The sequence below is a fragment of the Cynocephalus volans genome, chromosome 11, assembly GCF_027409185.1.
Source record: "Cynocephalus volans isolate mCynVol1 chromosome 11, mCynVol1.pri, whole genome shotgun sequence".
Classification (NCBI taxonomy): Eukaryota; Metazoa; Chordata; class Mammalia; order Dermoptera; family Cynocephalidae; genus Cynocephalus; species Cynocephalus volans.
The window spans coordinates 101,015,234-101,036,548 of record NC_084470.1 but is presented as its reverse complement, the minus strand read 5'-3'; the positions used below and the strand labels follow the sequence as shown (position 1 = coordinate 101,036,548).

General features: G+C 49.8%; 1 protein-coding gene across 1 annotated transcript in view; it reads right to left on the bottom strand.

The window, feature by feature from the left end:
- Window positions 1–21,315, bottom strand: part of CAPN8 (calpain 8) — a 71,840-nt gene that overhangs the window by 7,176 nt on the left and 43,349 nt on the right. The window contains exons 8-15 of the mRNA XM_063114473.1: window positions 19,698–19,772; window positions 18,831–18,991; window positions 15,918–16,093; window positions 11,745–11,756; window positions 8,824–9,035; window positions 6,410–6,446; window positions 2,487–2,555; window positions 323–380 (exon numbers count right to left, since the gene is read on the bottom strand). Of these exons, the coding sequence (XP_062970543.1) occupies window positions 323–380; window positions 2,487–2,555; window positions 6,410–6,446; window positions 8,824–9,035; window positions 11,745–11,756; window positions 15,918–16,093; window positions 18,831–18,991; window positions 19,698–19,772 (800 nt within the window). The remainder of the gene's footprint in view (window positions 1–322; window positions 381–2,486; window positions 2,556–6,409; window positions 6,447–8,823; window positions 9,036–11,744; window positions 11,757–15,917; window positions 16,094–18,830; window positions 18,992–19,697; window positions 19,773–21,315) is intronic.

Genomic DNA, 21,315 nt, shown 5'->3' with positions numbered 1-21,315 from the left:
TATGGGAAAAAAATCTCTTAAGTCACTCCCAGGCCAGCATCCTTCCTCCCAGGACTCAGCACATGATTTCATTCAACACCACAGGGCCCCATTCCTGCAGGGTCTGGCTGATTGCCAGCACAGGTCTCGCCCTCACCTCGTCCTCTCCAGCCCCTCCTGCCTCCTGGCTCATGTCTTCCTTAATCGGACCCTTGGAGCCAGAGGCCAAAGCCCCACCTGCGGTACTCCTGGCCCAATGCCTGCCAGTCCCCTCCCTCACCCCACCCCAGCATTGCTTTTAGGCTCCTACAGGCTTTCTGAAAGTTCCCAAGGAGGAACTTACGTTTAGAAAATGCGCCATTCAGAATGGTCTTGAGCTCATTGGCACTGATCTCAGAATCCTAGAAAGAGGAACCCAAGTGTGAATCATGTCAGGCCCTGACAAGATGTTTCATTCCCTTAAATGAATGTGGAGCTTCCTCCATGGTCAGACACCAGGTCTACCAGCCCTGTGATTCTAAAAGCATGTGACACCTTTAAAAACTCAAATTCTCCATTTCCTCTGGGATCCCCAACAGCCTGACTGGAGGTGCACGTTGATGCTGTGAGCTCGGTGCACACCGGGCAAAAGGCTGCCACACGGGGGTCTTGCTGCCTCTCCTAAGGCTCACTTAACCACAGAACAAAGTGTGACAATAACAGGAGCAAGGATGTGCCACACATCGATGTGGAATATCCTCAAATCCTCAAAAACAACTTTGCACCCAGTTTGGAGTGCAGATTTTGTGATTTTTGTGAACTACTAAACACCATTCACATACACAGCGTCATTTGTCATTTTCATGTGATATAATTGCTTGGGGTTACGGCTACCAAGTGGCAGAGCTGGGATTGGAAACCTAAGATGGTCTCACCCATGCACCAGCTTTGCCTGCTGGACCTATGGGAGCTGCTATTTCATACATTAGCCCCTCTCAAAGCGGGACTCAAGGTTTAGGGGGACAGGATATCCCATCTGCATTTGGGATAAACACTGAGCCAGAGTATGGATGTATCCCTTAACTTTCAGATAGGGGACAGACCTCAGGCAGGGTGACAAATGAGGTACAGAGAAGGGGCTGGGTTCCATCTGGGCTCCCTCCCTAACTCACTGTGTAACCTCAGCCCAGTCACTTCCCATCCTCCCACCTTCCACCAGCCAGGCCTGGCAATTCCACTGGAAATGGGAGGGACAAGAGCTGCCCCAAGCAGCATCTTCTGTGGGCCTCATTCAGGCCCAACAGTAAGACCTGATGACCCTCTGAACTGCCTCTGGCCTAGAATACCATCCCCATTAGCCTGCCAGGAAAGAAATGGGGTGTCGAAAGTCCACTTTTGGACCTTGGCCGCGTCCCTCTTGAGATCTGTGCCCTTACCCAGCTCCTTAACCTCTCTGTCCTGGTCACTTCACCAGCAGAGCGGGCAGGGGGACTGATACTGCCCCACGCAGCAGAAAAGCAAGGTAAGGCACAAGAAGAGCTGCGCAAACAGGAGCTTTGATTTTCTGTCACTCTTGATGTTCTTAATAAGACACAGCCCCTTGGCAGCTAAGGAAACAGGTTTTGTTAGCAGAAATACTGGTCTGAGAACCCATCAAAAACATAAATTGACTCATTTTTGCAAGAGTTTTCTTCGATGGCTTTGCAAAGGAACTGTTCCCAGGTTTTATTTTCTGCAAAGGTTTCTGACGTACTTTCTTCTATTACATCCGTAAGTGTATGAAGTCGCCTGAGCTTCTCTGGGGGTGAGGAGCACTCTTTTTCTCCTCCCAGGGCCCTGTGGGCACATTTTATTATCCTCCAAAGAGCAGCGCATTCACTGTATTTACAGTTGTGACGCCTGGAGTTCTGGGTGTGATCTGACTGATGGCCCCACAGGACTGGTACCCAAATGAACCTAAGCCAGCAGGGCAGGCTGTGGGCAGCTTCCTTCTCTTGCTCCAAGCACCCCAAGTCGCACACATGCTGGGGCCAAGCTTGGATTCTACAGGAGAGCACTCCCAGAGGGTGGCCAAGGCAGCCGGACATGACAGCACCCCCGCTGTGACTGCCTGAGCCCATCCCAGGCCAGGTTAATCGAGCCGCCCTCCACCCAGGATGGGTGATTCCACCTTCGAAGGATATTGATTTAGAGAAGTCATGCTGCCCGGCTCTCTAGTCGGAGGCCAGGTCTGACAGGGCCAATTTACAAAAAGAGAGGCTTTTGGCAGGACCTAGAGACCCAGCTTTTCCATTTTTCTCGAGAGTCAGTCAACACAGCAAGAAAAATGGCCTCGGGACCATAATTACTCCCCACCAGTGTGGCCCAAGCGGTGCAGGAGAGACCCTCAGCCCTGGGACAGGCACAGAAGCTGCAGACCCTGACACCTGCAGCCTCGCCCGTTTATAAGCTGATACCCAGGAAAACAGGCTAAAGGGACCTGAACTTTCTCCTGCCCATCTGAAAGGTTGTATTTGCCCCCAACTCACCTTGCCTGCAAGCTTCTCAAACAGGCTCTTGAACTGGCCATCTTCTTGGTCCACCTCACTGGGATGTGGCTACCAGGAAGGACAATTGTAAAGTTTAAATGGGAACCGTTGAGAAGAATGGAAGCAGAAGATTTGAAATGCACCCATTCACCCATTACTATCTACTGTGCACCTGGCACATGCCAGGCTTTGGGCTAAATGGGACCTTAGGTAGTAAACAAGAGAGAGGCACACAAAGCCCTGGCCCAGGGGCCTGATGGTCCTGCAGGATGCAGGGCTGGGGCCCAGGGGCCTCCTCTCTGCGCAATGTGAGGAAGAGAGCCTCCCCAACCCTGGACTTCTGATTTCAACCCTGAATCACTTTCAGAGGACGACAAAACACCGCCATCAGGGAATCACAGCCTGGGTCTGTGGACTCCTAAGGGATCCACCGATAACCTTCAGGGGTCTGTAACTCAAGAATTGCATGAAAATTTGTTGATATGCATTTTCTCAGCTTTCATCAGATTCTCAAAGAGCAACGTGATTAAAAAGCAGTTCACATGGCCTGGTGGAAACAGCAGACCCAGAAGGAGACTGGAGTCCACACGGCTCACTGCATGCCATCCACAGCCCAGCACTAGTGCTACATTAAGCAGGCCTGCGCCACAGGTCCGAGGAGAATCAAATGAGAGCTAACGTGCGTGCAAGTCCTTCGGAAATTACAAACGGTTATATAAATGCCTCTGTCCAGAGGCTTCCCAATAACCAAAACAGAATGATCCCCAACTGTCACCATCAGACAGAACGGAAAAGTCACAGCTTCCCAGATGGCTTGAAGAGTTTCCAGAAAGCCAGTCAACTTCTTCCAAGACCGTCACTAACACAAGTACAAAAGGCCCAATATGGCCTGATGACACTGTACTAAGAACAACAACAGCAGCAATTATACTACCACTGGTAAGACCTCACGACTATCCTGTGAGGTTGGTCTCATTACTATCCACATTTCACAGATGGATAAAATGAGGTTTAGAGTGTTAAGTAAGAGGCCAAGATTGCACAGCTAGAAAGCAGTGCAGCCAGAACTGGACTCTAGCCCGTGCACTCCTCCCCACCCTTCAGCATGACAACAGTGCCGATTCTCTGCACCCCGCTGCTCCCAGCCTCTCTGGGGCTCTGCCTCCTCATCTAAAACATGGAGATCCTAAGGTCTACCACACTGTTCACATAGAGATGAGCAAATCCAAAAACACATCTAGATTTTTAGAAGAAAAAAATGATAAACACTTATCACACATACGTGCTTTTAAAGTGGTTTTATATTTTAAAAAGACATTATATTTTTCATGTAATATGCTACACCAAAATCTAGCGGGAAGGCCCTAAATTCTGGACAAAGAGTAATATTCTATTATTCCAAAAAATATATATAAAATTGCATACCAAACAACAACAACAACAACGAAAGCAGTATATGGGTAAGGATACGTATGGTACATAGCAGGCACTCAGACACTACCGGGTATCACTGGACACAGGGGAATTTTTGGAAGCCAGGGGATGAGGAAGGTGCGTCTGTGAAATGGCAAGTATGGTACTCCACAGTTTGTTCATTTGTTCATTCAAAAATGATTTACCAGACACCTGGCATGTGTTGGGAACTGTTCCATACGTTATCTGAATGCAGTGGTGAACGAGTCCAGATCCTTGTTCTCAAGGAACCTATTAGAGTGGAATTATCTGTTGTCCTGGTAGAATATATGTGCGAATGCTTTGCAAATGGTATGATAGCATGGCAAAAGCAAGGAATTATTTTCTTATTATATCACATGTTGATGACATCTTTACAACCCTGCTCAAAGTAAACACAACTAAATTCCACCAGTGTGTTTTTCTTTTTTTTTTTTTTTTTTTTTTTGTCGTTTTTTTGTGACCGGCACTCAGCCAGTGAGTGCACTGGTCAATTCCTATATAGGATCCGAACCCGCGGCGGGAGCGTCGCCGCGCTGCTAGCGCAGCACTCTACCGAGTGCGCCACGGGCTCGGCCCACCACCAGTGTGTTTTTCATCCTGTATTTTCCCCTCCCCCGTTCCAAGCAGGCAGTCAGGCCCTTTGTCCACAACTTGGAGATTTCTGGAGGGAGGAATACAGAAATTCTTGAAGGCAATGGATCTTCCTGTCTTCTGTAAAGTCCTGGATTCCCTGAAGACATTATCTCTGTGTGTGTGTGTACGTGTGTGTGTGTGTGTGTGTGAGGAGGTATGCCTCAAAGAGAAAAGGCAGAGTTTCCCTGAAACCAAGAAGACTTTGAGACTCCACAGGGCCGTGGAATACTAGCCACGTTCTGGGTGGGGATCTTAGAAGGAAAGGATGACCTTGGACCCACGGGCTCCCAATTCACCAAAGATTGCAAGCCCCAAGCTGAGTACAGAAGCCCCAGAGCTGTCAGACCCGAGGAAACCAATGAGCTGACCACAGGGTGACCAGTGTGGACCCATGACCAGAAGAGATGTCCTATTACTTTGGGGCTTTAGGAAACCCCAAGGCCATGGGAGGTGAAGATGGGGAGGTGGGGATGGGGAGTGACTGGGACGGAACTCCTGCCAACCTGGTGTGATGGAGACTTAGAATCAGTTTTAAGTTGATTTAGCAGGAAAAAAAAAAAAAAAAAGGAAGGAGGATAATTCTCACCACCTGAATTGCAGACCCAGCTCCATATTCCACACTGGCAAACTATGGCTTTTCTAACATACCTGGGACCTATAGTAAGAGATGCCACTACAAATGGTAAGTCCTCCCAGGAGCAGCGAGGAGGCTGAGCTGGCAGCTGCAACTGGGGCAAGGGGCAGGAGGGAGAATTCCAACCAGCTCAGATCACCATGAACCACAAGCATGGAAAGGGCCTCTGGTGCCAGGCATTGCTGCTGACTCAAGGCAGGAGATGCTACGGGCCCTTGGCTTAACCACTGTGCACCTAGTCCCAGGGGAGCAATCACATCAGTTCAGGTGCTAACTGGAATAAGAAAAAACAGACGACGGGGTCATGCATGTTCTATCTGATAGACTCAGGACACAGACCCCCAGAACAAAATGGATCCTTATTTGGCAACTTCCAATGCATCTGCAGAAATAGGAGCTTACAAATTTGAAATGGCAAATAACAGAACATAATGTCTTCCTCCACCCTCTACTTAGCCAAAGATGGCAAACTCAGCAGCTGGGGGTGCTCTGAGTGGCATCTGCTGCCAGTGACTCCTCGACCCTTTGGGGTAGAGAGCAGGGAGGGGTGGGAGCTGAGCCTGTGCCCCCATGAAGATAGTCCTGCCCTACCCCTGGGCCAGTGCCCACTGGCCATGGACACGGTATGGCCCTCATGGAGCAGCAACACCCAACATGCTGCCACTGCACAAGACGGGATGGCAAATTGAGGACACAATTTGAGGGATAAAGGCAGCAGGATGGGTGAACCCACACAGCAAACCCGGTGTATTTCCTCCTGCAAAGTCTGCTCTGAACTCATCTCCTCCCTGGGGCTTTCCCAGGCAAGTTGCTCACTCCAGCACCCTAGGACTACACGCACGCCATGTTGAGGTCCATTTCTGACATGCACTTTCCTCCTCCTTTTTCATATGCTACCGTGGTGTGTCCTCCAAGAGCAGGGCACCAGATCTATTTCTCCCACAGTGAGTGCTCTATCTGTGGGTCCCGCTGTTTGAATGTGGGTGATGCTGAGACCCCCCCGGGAGGGGGATGCGTTACAAAGCCTGTTCCAGTGCTGCTTCTGTCTCATCTTCATCAGGAAGAGCCACAGTCTAGAAAGTGTAATGTTCATGACTAATAAAAGGTTACCATCCTTAACATATAAAGAACTCTGATGAATCAATAAAAAAAAGAAACCCAATGACAGTGTCAGAGTTTGGTGTACTGAAAGACTGCATACCTCATGTGGGTTTCCAGCTACCACATCCCCAATTTCCCTGAAATACAAAGAAAGAAAGAGAGAAACCAAATATAAGTCAGTAAAGAGTACAGCTAATGGTTAGTTTCTTTTAGGAAGATTTTGACCCTTCTCAGGACTGGCCTCCCACCCAAGACTTCAGTTCTTACCAAAAACTGCATAAACTGAATCATTGACCAGGATCCTGCCCCTTCACCTCCCAACTCCCACCCCACCCTGAGTTTTTTTTATCAGAGACAAGAGCTTCCAAGTTCAGTTGTCCCCTCATGGATTCTAGAATGTTCACCCTGATGGATCACTCTTCTGGGGAATTCTCTCCCCATCTTTCCCCCAGTTACCACTTTTCTGAGAACCCAGCTCCCTGTTGAAATGGCCTCTGGGGAATGAACCAGAAAGACCAGAGCCCCTGCATGCATTCATGTATGTAGTATGTGCTGTGACATGTGTGTTGTATGTATGTGGTGTGTGAGAGATATGCATGTGATGTGTATGAATGGTATACTGTGTGTACTGTGTGCTGTGTGGTGCATATGGTGTTTGCAGTGTGTATGGTGTGTGATATGTGTATGTTGTATGTGATGTGTGTTTGTGTGTAGTGTCTATGATGTGTCTGTGTGAGGTGTGTAATGTATGTTCATGTGTAGTATATATAGTGTATGTTTATGCATAGTGTGTGGTGTATGTGCTCTGTGTATGGTATATGCTGTGTATGTGTGATGAGTGATATATGGTGTGTGTGTGGTGTGTGATATGGAGGGGTGTATGTGTGGCGTGTGTGATGTGTGTGGTATGTAATGTAGGTGTGTGTGTGTGGTGTGTGATGTGGAGAGCTGTATGAGTGCTGGATGTGCATGTGTATGTGGTATTTGTTATGTATGTGATGTGTGTGGCGTGTGTGCACGTATGTGTGGTGTGTATATATATATGTGGTGTGTGTGTGTGGTAAGTCTGCATGTGTGTGGTGTGTGTGATGTGTGTGTGGTATGTGATGTAAGGTGTGAGTATGTGTGGTGTGCATGTGTGGTGCACGTATGTGTGTATGTATGTGTGGTGCATGTACATGTGTGGTGTGTGATGTGTGTGGAGTGTGTGGTGTGTGTATGCACAGAGTGTATTGTGTGGTGTGTGTGAAGTGTGTGGTCTGTGATGTAAGGTGTGAGTGTGTGTGTGGTGTGTGCATGTGTGTGGTGTGTGTATGTATGTGTGGTGCATGTACATGTGCAGTGTGTGATGTGTGTGGATTGTGTTGTGTGTGTATGTGTGGAGTGTATCATATGGTGTGTGTGTAGGTGTGTGGGGTGTGTGCATATGGGGTGAGTACATGGGTGTGCAGTGTGTGTGGGTGTGTGTGCGTGTGGCTGTTTAAAGGGGAGGAAGTGGCGTTCTCATCTAGACCCTGCTCTCTGGACCTCACGTGCCCTCCTGGATGGGTGGGAAACCCTCTAAGAAGCAGGCTGACTGGCCCTTTCTCTCCAGCCTTTACCTTTTTCTTTCTTTTTTTTTTTTTTAAAGAAAACTTCCCTAGACTGTAAATTAGACAGCCATTGTGGAGAACAGTATGGAGTTTCTCAAACAATTACAGATAGAGCTACCATACGATCCAGCCATCCCACTGCTGGGTTTATATCCAGAGGAATGGAAACCATCAGTCGAAGGGACACCTGCACTCTCATGTTCACTGCAGCTCTGTTTACAATAGCCAAGATGTGGAACCAACCTAAGTGTCCATCGACAGATGAATGGATAATGAAAATGTGGTCTATATACACCATGGAGTACTACTCAGCCATGGAAAAGAATGAAATTCTGCCATCAGCAGCAACATGGATGAGTCTGGTGAAAATTATGTTAAGTGAAATAAACCAAACAAGGAAAGAGAAATACCACATGTTCTCACTCACAACTGGCTGCTAGGAAGGAAGAGGAGGAAGGGTGGGAAGGAGGGAAGAAGGAAGGAATAAAGGAAAGAAGAAAGACCACAGAAGAAAGTTCCTTCTGAACCTTCAAAAGGAGAGAACAAACCTAAGGATACTAGAGATGGGGGAGAGAGGAAGGGGCTTTGGGAAGTGATAGGTCGGGCAAAGCGCATAAAGAAATATCACGATTTGTAAGAATGAATATGCTAATAATAAATTTTTAAAAATGTTTTAAAAAGAACATTAAAAAATGAATAAACGGGAAAAAAAGAGAAAAACTCCCCTCGTGTCCTACAGAACTAAGTGGAGGGTGCAGGAGGGGACACCCAGCGAAGGACCCTGGCTCCTGTGGTGTTTGACACATTTCTTCTGGGAACACCAGCTGGGAGCCAGGGTGGGTCGCAGGGCGACAGGGTCCCTGCCCCAGCGTCGGGCCCCTTCCCTCAGCCACCCGCCTCCACGGAGGGCCAGGAGACGCACAGGGCGCGGGCCTTCTTCTCCGAGAACACTCGCAGGCAGAACTCGCCGTCCTGGAAGGGCTGGAAGGTGGCCGGCACCAGCACGTACTCCCCCGGCGGCAGCCGCGCGCGGCCGCAGACCTCGCGCAGGTTGACGTAGCTGCTGCAGTGCGCCGAGGGCGGGTGCTCCCGGAAGAAGTCCCGGCCCAGGTGTGCGTCCGCGGGACCCTGCAGCTGCACAGGGCGACAGCAGTCAGTCTCGCCCTAAACCCTGCCGAGGAGCACCGAGCAGCGCGGCTGTAGCGAGCTGGGTTAGCCATCACTGCTTTTTAACTCTGCACTGGGAATCAGGAGGCCTTGGATTTTGTCTCAGCGCACTGTGTGTCAGTCATGGAGTGTATGAGGCACTGACCTGGACTATGTAACCTTGGCCAGACCCCTCGCTTGCCCTCTGGGCCTCCCTAGTTACAGGAAGGGTTGAGCAGCAGAGTTTCTAGAGTGTGTTCAGCTTCTCTCTGGATATCTGTCCTCCTGCATCCAACAGACTCTCATTCTGTGCTGTCCTGGGTGTATGGCCTTGGCCTCCCCAGCTCAGGCTCGAGGCTGGAGAGTGAGCTTCGGGCCTGGTCCTCAAGCAAATGTCACCAGAAGGGCCTGCTCACCGTTGTCTATCTCGGAAAGTTGCTCTGCAAGGTGAGCAGAGGGTCAGGCTCGAGCCTGAGGAGGCCACTCTGAAGGAGGCAGAGAGGGTGGCCTGCTCAGACCGTGGCTCTCCCCAGAAAAGGGAAGGTGCTACTCATGACCCACCTGTTTGTTGGGAGAAGAGGGAGGCTGTTGGGGTAAGACACAGGCTAATTAGTCGCTGCAGAGTGCTTGAAAAACACAGGAATGGGCGTTATCATTGCTGTAACTAAGCCGCCCTATGATGCTGTGTCTTTATGATCAACCTTCATCAAGATGACTGTGACAGAGGGCAGGTGCTGGCAAGCTGTGAAGGCTGTGACTTCTGTGTGGCCTGGAGCTGGAGCACCCACCCCAGAGTGGACAGAGTCCACTCGTGCTCACCGGACCTTCCTTGGGTCACAGATCTGCTGAGCAAGGAAGGAGGGCAGGGCTGCCGACCACCCCCCCAGCCAGGACTCCACTCACAGCCCAGTGCTTGGGGCTCCCCCTGCAAATGTTTACACTCTGGGCAGTGCTGGGGGCATGGGCAGCGAAGCCATGCTGGGGCCTAAGTGTCGTGAATCAAACATCGTTCTCACCATCCCCGGTGACAGCAAGAGGGGGAGACAGGGTGCCAGCAGAAGAAAACACTTAGCAGAGTTGAAATTGGGAGGTGACCTCCAATTTGGGTTGGTCTGGGAAAGGGGAAAACTGGGTTCCAGCAAGAACCCAGGGGTGGGGCAGATTAGAGAAGCCTCATTGGAAGCCAGAGCAGGAACTGGAGGACACTGAGGCCAGATCTTGGTCTCCTCTGTCCTACCAGGGACCCAAGGAGGCCACACTATAAGGTTCCTGGCCTCCACCTTCCCTTGACATGGCTCAGCTGCAAATGACAGGACGGAGGTCGAGCAGGAGTAGCTGAGGGTGGGTCTCAAAGTGTGGGCCCAGAACCAGCACGAGCATCCCAGAGGAGCTTGCGAGAAATGCGAATTCTCAGGCCCCACCCAGACCTACAGAATCAGAACCTCTGGGGACAGGGCCAAGCAGTCTGTGCTTTAACAAGCCCTGTAGGGAATTCTGAGGCATGTCCGAGTTTGACAGCCGTTGATCTGAAGACCCACCAGCATCTGCAGAGCACAGGACTCAGGGTGACACATTGAGGGTGGCGTGAGGTGCTGCTGGTGGAAGCTCCACTGTGCGTGCATATGACCTCTCATTCACAGAAACCGGGCTTTCCTGACGGGAACCACTATCAACTGGACTTAGGTTTGGTTTTAATTATTTTCTAGTATTAGAGAGGTGTTCTCTAAATCACCCACACTTCCTTTTCTCTTCCTTCCATAATCAATAACATGCATTTGTGAGCCAAGAGCAGGGTGTACTAGTAATCTGCAGCCTTGAACCATGGCATGGGCTGGAGCCTGTGAATGTGGGCCTTCCTGGCACATGCTCCATAGCTGGCCAAGCTTGCGAACCTGGGAGAGTTGCGGTAAGGCTGCAGCAGGGCAGATGCACCTGTACGTAATTAGTGCAGTTGGCTCCAGGTGGGGAGCACTGACAGACCAGTCGTCCTCAACCTTGACTGCACACTGGAATCACCTGGGTAGTTTATAAACCTATCATGTCGGGGTTCCCCTACTCCTGAGATTCTGATGCAATTAGTCTAGGTTGCAGCCTGGTCTTTCCAGGTTGTAGCCAAAGAGAAGACCCCTGGGCTAGTACTGGGGCCTGACTGTGCTGGTGGCCAACCAGGATGCACTCTAAAGGAGAGCCACAACAGCCCTGCCCAGGACTGCTGCCTGGGGATCATATCTTCAACCAGTTGGGTGAAGCCTAAGATGGCAGCAGGAAACCCCAGATGAAAGCACGACAATGACAATATGACTCTCCAACCCAGCTGTAAATTACAAAGGAGGCACAGGAAGAGCTGAGAGCCAAAAAGATAAAGCTGAGTGCTTCTTTTTCTTATCAGAGATCAGGGCATTTGTTTCTGTTGGACAGATAAATAGGAACCTATGGTATACTATCAACATCTTGTTCAGACCAGACCACCAGGCATATGGGGGCAAAGGTCACCACTGTTCTTCCATGGGCGCCTGGCAGGTGGGATTTGGGATGGTCTTTACCACTTCTTGGGGCTACCAGCCTTCTGGATCATGTGACAGTCTGTGGGAGACCTGGCTTCCACCACAGGAAGCAAGTGCTACTGGGTGCCCATCCCCCACGGCAGCCAAGCTGTTTCTCACCAAAGGAAGGACATCTCTGTCAGCACTCACATACCTCCTTGGGAACCTACAGGGCAGAAGAAGAAGGCAGGGTCACCTGAGAGCTCCAAGGTCCTTCCTTTGTACCTTTGCAACTCTTCCGACATCTTGCAAACAGACTGTGCAATCCTGGCCACTGGAGAGGAAGTTCATGCTAAAGTGAGAAACTGGTCAGCATTTCTGAAACTGGAAAGTTGCTGATGAATTTCAAGGCCATCTATAGACTACTGAGCCCTAGAAATTCGAGGAGAGGAAGGTTCTACTTTTTTTACTTTATTTTCTAGTTGTGTAATCTACCAGGATTCCACACTTCACAAGTAATAGCATTGGGGATTAAATGAGAGCTAACATCTTACAGACCCACAGAGCTGGCCCCAGATCAAGGACTTGGCCAGAGTGGGAGATCTCACTCAACTTGGCCTATAATTCATCTTGCCCTTGGCTATAGTGAATGGTCCAAGAATAGGCATGTGACCCAAGCCAAGTCTATCGCAGACTTCTCTAGGAGTTTTGAATTGGAAGTAAGAGAAGGGACCCCTTTCTTCATGCTGGTGGTATTAGGGAGTAAAGAAATCTACACCAGGACAATTGCATCAACACTAGAGGCAAATGTAAAGAAAAAGAGCCCTCACAGCATCCGAGTCCCAAGATCCCTTGCTTCCCTTGGTTTGGTTACATGAGCTGGAAAGTTCTATTATTTGCAATTGGAAATGTTGACTCCCACAGAGATGAGCTTTCAGATCCAGAGCGGGAGCCCACCATGCCCAGAACTTCTGGCCTAGACTAGAGAAGAGAATTCAAATCCCCATTCTGTCCTTTTCCCTACTTTGCCCCTGCCACGTGGGCCCTTTTGACCAGAGAGCAGGACAGGCATTGTTTGTGGCTTCGGTCTGTGGGCAACTGCCTAAAATTCTGGGAAACAAAACAGCAGGGAAAATTTGGGTGAGCTGGCTTCCTCGCTTCCAGAGCCCCTGTTCATCACTGGCAGCAGAGCTAGAAAGTCCAGGGTATTATCTGTAGCGGACCGAATTGTGTCCCCCCCAGAGTTTTTTTATTTTTATTTTTATTTTCATTTTTTTAAAAAGATGACCGGTAAGGGGATCTTAACCCTTGACTTGGTGTTGTCAGCACCACTCTCCAGGTGAGCTAACCGGCCATCCCTATATAGGGATCCGAACCCATGGCCTTAGTGTTATCAGCACCACACTCTCCCGAGTGAGCCACGGGCCGGCCCTCCCCCCACAGTTTAATGTGTTGGAGGCTTGATCCCCACTGTGACAGTGTTAAGAGGGTGGGAAATCCTATTATGGTAATTGAAAGGTGGGGCCTCGAAGAGGTGATTAGATTCTGAGGACTGTGTCATAGTGAATGGATGAATAATGGTCAGGGTGTGGTTCTGTGGGCTTTAAAAGAAGAACATGTGAGAGTCCCTCTCTCTCTCTCTCTCTCTCTGCTTAGCCATTCTGCCATGTGCAACCCCTGCATTGCTGTAAAGCCACCACCAAAGAAGACCCTCACTAGATGTGTTCCCTGGACTTTGGACTTCCTAGCCTCTGAAACTGTAAGCAATAAATTTCATTTGTTAAACAAATCACCAACTTCCAGGTATTTTGTTATAAGCAACAAAAACAGACTAATACAGTGTCACTCCTCTAATTTTGAGCGTACAACCAGAATGGCACATGCAGAGGCCCTGGCTGTCAGGGAAAGCAGAGGCCTCACAGGTGTCTTCCTCTCTGCTCCAGCCTAAAAGCCTTTCTCCACCCTCAGTGGACTTTCCTAACCATCTCAGCAGTCTCTCCATTAACCGCTGCCATCAGTGTGCTATGACTTTACCCTACAAAGAGTCACAGCAGGAAGTGAGCCAGGCAAGCAAGGCCTGTCGGTGGCACAAACTCAGGCAGAGAGGCAGGAGAGCAGGCCCCTGTGGCCGCCCACAGATGGGTGGAAAGTGATGGTCATATTTGACATGCAGGATCCTGAGTGCCAGTGACAGCCTGGCCTGGCAGCCGAGGAGGCTGGACAAGGAAGGCTCTTTAGCCTTTGGGGGATTCTGGCTGCTTCTCAATCAGTGGCAGGTTTTTAGCCTCAACCCAGACTCCAGATTCGGACAGTCAAAGCCAGAGGAGGGAGATATAGGGGCAAGAGTATGGTATCCATGCAGCCCCGCACACCCACTCCCTGCAACCCCAGCTACTCCCTACGAACCCTCAACCCAACTTTAAAACTGCCTCTGTTCACAGATGTCATGCTCTAAATTATATGCCTCTGGCCATAAGAAAAAGGACTACAGATCACGTACACTGGAGTATTTTATAAGCAGCTGTAACTTGACGTCTGAAAAACTTCATATATTATTTACGAGAGCAAACACCACGCCACACAAAGCTATTTCAGTGTGTTAGGTCATGTCCCTTTGAAAGAATGCTTTGCTGATCTGTAAAGTAGGCCTGGTGGATAAGAACTGGTGGCCACATTCCCTGAGTAGCCTGCGCTTTATGTAGCCTTGCCCGCCTACTGTCTGCTCTCTAAAACTACTTACTTTTGAACTATCAAGAAGCGCACCGTGCCCCCTCTGGCTGGAGTGTTCTCCCTTCTCCACCTCTGAAATACAGCTCACCATTCCAAGCTCTGATCAAAAGTCTCCTCCTCCGTGAAGCTGAGGAGCCCCAGCCCAGCAGGGTGGTCCCATCGTAGCAGCTCTGACCCTCCCTGTTGTCAGTTGAATGTGAGTCTGATTCTCACTCCAGACTGTGAGCACACTGAGGGCAGTAATCCCCAGGCTCCACAGAAGAATGGGCTACTCTCTGTGTCCTCAGCTTTCAGCACCACACCTGGCACACAGCAGGTGCTCACTGAAGTCTGTTGTATTGATAGGCATCCACTAAGCGCCTTCTCGGGTTTTATCCCTGAAGGAGAGTCTGGTTTTGTGCCATTCCCATTCTAGGTGGGGCTGGAAGAGCTAAGCTGGAGTAGAACTGGAGCTTATTCATTTGCAATTCTTTCCTCTAGCCATCAAGTACAATTGTTTTCCAACTCTCATTCTTTCAACATAAAATAAACACACACACTGGCACACACGCACACACTCACACACCCTAAACTCTAAAGCCCTAAATTCCAGAACATGTTTATCATGGGGGGAATGTGGGGGATTATGACCTCGACAATTACACCTTTTCTTACTGGCTTCTTATTACAATACTTTTTTCATGCATTAATTTATACTGAGATGTTGGGCCTCCAGCCAGCTCTTGGTCTTCCTAATTAAATTGTATGTTTCCCAAGGAACTCATATAAAAACAACCCCTATGAATCCCTCTGGAATTTGTCATAGTCTTTTCCTGTATAAAAAAGTGGATTATGATTTCTTCTTGCCTAGGCTTGTCAAGACACGAAGGTCTTGCTTTAACATATCTATGAGGCTGTGAAATCCACAGAGGGGTGGTTACCAGGGCAAAGTGGCATATTGAGCTAGGGACTCTGACTTGAGACCCCAATCCAGCGACGCCAGAACCAAAAATGGTCATGTGGCTCCCCTTACCCCATCCTGTGTGTCCCAAGTGTCTCAATGCTGCCCAGAGTGAGAGGAAGGTGGTGTTTGTCTTTGGCTCCTATAATCAGCCTCCTTCCCCACTCAGCGACACTCCTTACCCTCCTTGTGTCACTTCAAGTGCCTTGTGCCCCTGTGTTCTTGACTCCTATCCCCTGACAAGCCTATACTGTACTTGGAAAAGAGTCTATTAACGCATTTACACTGAGCCCTCAGTGACAGGCAAAGTTTAATGAATCTCACATCTCAATGTTAACAGCAAAGATTAAGCCATACGAATGAATCTCTCCTTGTAGAACTTAGGCCTCAATAATACCATTGGGGGGCCGGCCCGTGGCTCACTCTGGAGTGTGTTGTGCTGATAACACCAAGGCCCCGGGTTCGGATCCCATATAGGAATGGCCGGTTGGCTCACTGGGTGAGCGTGGTGCTGACAACACCAAGTCAAGGGTTAAGATCCCCTTACCGGTCATCTTAAAAAAAAAAAAAAGACCATTGGGAGAGGGTTTTAGGGAACCAAGGACAAAACTTGACTAGGAATACTCAAGGAATGGGGAAAATGCACTCCAATTACTGGTCTGAATATTGACCAAAGACATCGAGTGACAATAATGGACGAGCCCGGTTCCACAGTACCTGGTAGACAGCATAACCGATGCTAAGCATGCCCTGTCCTATCCTCTTCTGCCGCCTGCGGTTTTTCTGCATCAGACCCAGCAGCACCGTACAGCAGGGTTCACCAACGCCCTCCTCCTGGTCCTCGTCCACCTCATCCAAATGGATTTTGAACTGGGGATTGGTCCAATAAGTGGCTGGAGGTCACCCAGGTGATGGCGGTCCCCACCATGGGGAAGCCATGGGGATGAGAAGATGGAAAAGAATAAAATGAAAGGGAAGTGATCATCACAGTGAAAGCATAACTCCGATCAACTGTGCCTGGCAAGCAAGGTTAGGAAGTGTCCTTTACAAGTGGTCGGGCATGTCCTCCTGCCCCCACCCGCCCACGCACAAGCAGACACATCCCACCCACAGCATTTGGAGAGTTTGTGCTTGTCCGTTTGAACAACCAGGAGCCCAGACATGCTTGACTGGGAATATGTAAGATTCCATAATCCCAGGGCTGCCCTGGGCAGAAACCTCCAAGTCTTCCTGGGGAAACAACTAGCACCTTGTCTCGGCTCCTGGCCTGTGGAGACAAACCCACCTCCTGGAGGAAGACAGACTTCTGCGTAAAAAGCATGTCTCTGGGACAGATGAGGACAAGGTTGCCAAACAGACTAACTTCCAAGGAGGCCTCTGCCCAACAGGCCATGAAGACTGCTGCTCTTGCCATCTGATTGGCATATGTTCTCCCTCAGTGAGGCCCCGGCTTCAGGTCACCACCCAAAGCAGCCCTGAGAACTGTCTCTGTCCAGCAGCCCAGGGGCCTCACGCAATGGCATCAGTGCTGCAGCCCACTGACGAGACACACTCCCTTCCAGAGAAAGTCACTTAATAGTGCACAAGGAATCACAATTGGCAATTAAGAAGCATTCCTGCCACACCACCTATGGATATCTTAAAAGACTCCTTCATTTCAAAGATAACATTTTTTTAAATCTCTCAAAATAGTGATTACACAAGCCAAGGCACAGAGAGGTCGAAAGCATCATCCAAGGGCACACAGCAATTCTATGACAGAGTCAAGCATGAGTGAAGAAGACAGGCCGGACAGGTGTCTCCACACCAGGGCCTCAACAATTTCATAACGATGTGCCCTAGGGGAAGAAAGCCATGGGCGGGGACAGGAGTTTTTTATGTCCTCTACATAAGAGTCTGACTTGATGAAATAACACAGCATTCACAGGTTGATTCTAATATTAAAAAATAATAATCAAGTGCCATTGATTACTATTTTTTCTTAATAGTAAGATTATTTCTTCAATTCTACCTTCCCAGAATCTCCACTTTCAGATTTTTTATTTAAACACATGTGTATGACTTTTAAAGCCAAATATTTGTAGACTCCAGAGGAGACAAAGAAAACTCTGTAATAATCTTCTATGCTGACATCATTACTGAAGGGCAAGAACAATTCCTTTCTTCCTGACAGCTGGCTGGCTGCACAGATAGGTTTGTGATTTGGTGAATACAGACACCCTCGGCACACCCTACAGTTCTGAGCTCCCAAAATGATCCATGCAAATTTCCTATGCATATTCTAAGAGCTTGCTAATGGTGAGCATATTTTAATTTCTCCCACATGCAACATTACTGCAATCCCTACATTTTTTGTTTACTCCTTAATGGTACTGGAGGAAGAGAATGGGCCATAAAAATAACACATTCCGTTTATATAACACTACACAGTTTACAAAGCGCTTCACTACACTCCATGTTACTGTGCTCACTGCAGCCCAGTAAGGCTGGAAGGGGGAATTATTGCCCCATTTTGAGGATTAGGAAACTGAAGCTCAGAGAAGGGCAGTGTCCCTCCTGGGGTCTCACAGCTGTTAAGCTGAACAGCGGGGGCAGGATATGGATTCCTCCTGTCTCTCTGCTCAGCACTCTGGTCGCTGCTGCCAGAAACAAGAGCAATAGGGTGGAGGCGGATGAAGGAGGAGAGACCTTGACAAGATCCTGGGATTGAACCCACGTGTGATTTTATTATAATACCATTTGCACAGCACAGAACACAGCCCTGCCTGAGCTCTGTCTAGAGAAGAAAGCGATTAGCCCTGCCCCTGCGCTTACAGTCTAAGTCAGTCAACATGTCCAGAGCAAACCCAGTGGCAGGGAGCGTGGGGACTGAAAGGTGAAAAGTGTAGACAGCAGGTTTTGCTTTCCTTTATTTCTCCTTAGAGATGTGGGGTCATTTTTGAAGTTTCTTCATCAGGTGCTGCCTCGGCTGATTCACCCTGGGAGGAGCCTATACATGCCTGTATTGGTGATCTTCTGTGACCGGGGAAGACTTCCCACCTTCGGTGAGATGAGGGCCCCAGGTTAGTGCAGAGGCAATGGGTGGCACCGGACTATCCCCACCAGGGATCGGGCCGATGGCTCCCATGGGAGGGGGCCACACCCTGCATGTGGCCACCCTGACCCACACTATGCCACCTCCACCTTCAACACAGACACAAACACAAAGCAAAGCAGCTATTGTGATGGTGCCGCCCCTTAAGAAGCCACTCTGTCCCAGGGCTCAGCAAGACAGTCAGCCAGCCAGGGCGAGTAGGGCTGGCGGAGGCCCAGAGAGGAACAGGAGGCCTTAGCGTAGGTGCCGGAGCAGGGTTAGCACAGGAAGCACGTGTGGGCAGGGGCAGGTGGGTGAAGCAGGGCAGGTCTGAACACACAGAGGCTGAGATCAGGCCCAAGGTAGGCATCTGCAGAGCCACTGCCCACTCTCGCCACCCTGGCCTCCAAGCCCAGGAGAGAAGCAGTGCCTCCAGGAGGTGCCCAGGAGCCCAAGAGCCAGGTCCAAAGACATCATCCCAAGATTAGCAGGTAAAGTCACCCAGCTCGGGGAGGATGAGCCGGGAGGAGGTCAGGCCAGGGAGCTGCTTGCCTCACCCGCATAGTTCTGGCAGCCCCCAGCGGTGGAGCCCCGCGTCCAGCGGCCGTTGAACAGGACCAGGTTCCACTTGTGCACCTCCTCGCTGCTCAGAGAGTCTGGGGACAGGTTGCAGATCTCCAGGCGAGAGAACTGCCTCAAGAAATCCGAAAATGACATCCTGGAGGCAGAGCAAGCAGAGGCTCAGGCCGGGGAGCTGGGCTGGAGGGGATTGAAGGCTGCCCCCTGGGCATAGGAAGGGGCACAGGCAGCGTGGGGACTTTAATCTTTTCCACAGCCCACTGACACAGGTGTGCAGAGACTACCGCCCACACTCCTCGCTAGCGTCAGCTTCTGGGTGTGCAGAGAGCCCCTCACATATCTAAACAGCCACGCAGAGTCTGAACGGTAAACCAGGAGACCCGGGAGGTCCTCTGAGCAAAGGCTCAGCCTCTGGGCTGGGTTAAGTCTCAGGCCACGAGAGCTTTCTTCCTATTCAATCCTCAGTGACGGTCAGCATAGAGATGTCCTCTAAGCCGCACCGTATGTAAGGCGTGTCCTCATCATCTTCCTTAGCCCACCAGCGAAGGAAGTTATCCTAAGTCTTAGCTTCAAGAGGAGAGGAGGACTGCTCTCAGATCATTGGAAAGACAGAAGAAGCTGAGGGGAGAGGCTGAGAGCTAAGCCTGGTCAAGGGCCACTGTCTCGGTGTCAGTACTTCAGACATGTTGGTGCAGAAGGTGGAACTACACCCGTGCAAAAGGGGGAGGGAATGAAAGCCCCTGGCTGGGAACCATGTCACACTCCCAGAAGGCTAGAGACTGGCCTACGTCAGGACTGGGCACAGATGCACAGCTGAGGGACGGATTTCCAGTGGACCCTCTCACCAGAACTCTCCGTCCTCGGCTTTCTTGTCCAGCTCCTCCTTCCGCCTGGGATCTATGGAATTCCACTCTGGCGCACTGGGGAAACAAGCACAGGTGGTTGTCTGCAGTGCAAGCTCCTGACTGCAGCTAAACTTCCCGCTAAGGGCCAGAAACAGAATACCAAAAACAGCAGGTGGAAAGGCAGGGCTGACAGTGTGGGGAGGGGACACAGGCTGGGGACATGGACGCCGTGGCACTAGTGGGTGACCCCCGACATGCAGCAGGAACAGGATGGCTCTGCTCTGATTTTCACCCTCTAAACAAGTTTGACATTTTCTAAGACTTCCAGTCCCCTGATGGCAAGAATGGGGATATCCAGAAGAGGTGAGGTAAGAGTTCCTGTCACAAGAAAGGCATGTGCTCCAGGAACAACTAGTATGCTGTCACTCCGGCTTATCCATCAGTCTGACTGAACACATTGAGAGAGGGTCTGACCAGCTCTGGGTACACAGACATGGTCCACTTGCTGAGCCTGCAAGAATGACCCTTAGGCCCAGTTTTACAGCAATTCCCCTGAAGTAAAGTCACCCTGTGAGACCTGCTCGTGGCCTTTCCACAGCAATATCCACACACTTTGTTCAAATGCATCTGACCTTTACAAAGTTAGGTTTTCTGAAATATGTATGCAATGTCTAAAATTCATCTTTAGAAAAAAAAAAAAAAAGTCCCTTCCCTGAATACTTACAGCAAAACCTAAACACCTACCTTCCCTGCATAAAAGCTGGGGCACACTCAAGCCCAGTCTCTCCCTCTCTCCCTTTCTCCCTCTCTCCCTCCCCCTCATCTCTATCTCTCTCTCTCTCTCTCAGATGGCCTCTACAAGCCCCAGGGGACATGAGCAGAAGAATTCCCAGGGCCTCTTTAATTCATTGGAACATTAATGTGATCAGAACCAAATCTCAGAATATGCTTGTTATAAGCAAAGATTAAGGCACTAGTTGAAGAAGCCTAGATCTGACCCAATCTCCCAACTGTTTTCTTTAAACTTAAAGTAATATGTAGTAAAATCTTGCTAGTTGTTAGGCTGAGCTTAAGGATGGCACCCCCAGAGACTCAACACCCTCCTCCTCCAGCAGCCAATATATAAATATCTCCGGTCACCACCTCCCACCCTTGGACCTTCCCCGAGCTGTTAGGGACTGGGTAGCATCAGGGAAAGGAGACAAAGTCAACTAAACCCTTTCGGCAGCTTGGTAAATGGCAATTGGTGAAAATGGCCAAAACTCAGGGTTTCAATTTTATTCAACCATGTCATGCTTTTAGGGCAGTTAGCAGAATTGAGGTTTTGGGTTTTGCTCAATCTTAGGCAGTGAAATAAAAAGTCTCTCATACAGGAGGCTCGTCCATGAGCCTTAGAGACACATATTTCTTCATGAAGGAACAGACTGTGACTCTACGCAGTGGTGGTGCTATGGTTGAATATGGTAAAGCTCCCTTCGAAAGCCCTGGTGGCATCACAGAGTAGAAACAGCACTGGGAGGTACACTGGAGGTTTAGGGATGCATTGGGAGGGGCATTCATATGACCATTCCCATTTCCAGGGCTCTTTATCAATGAGACTGGAGAGTTCTAATTCCTT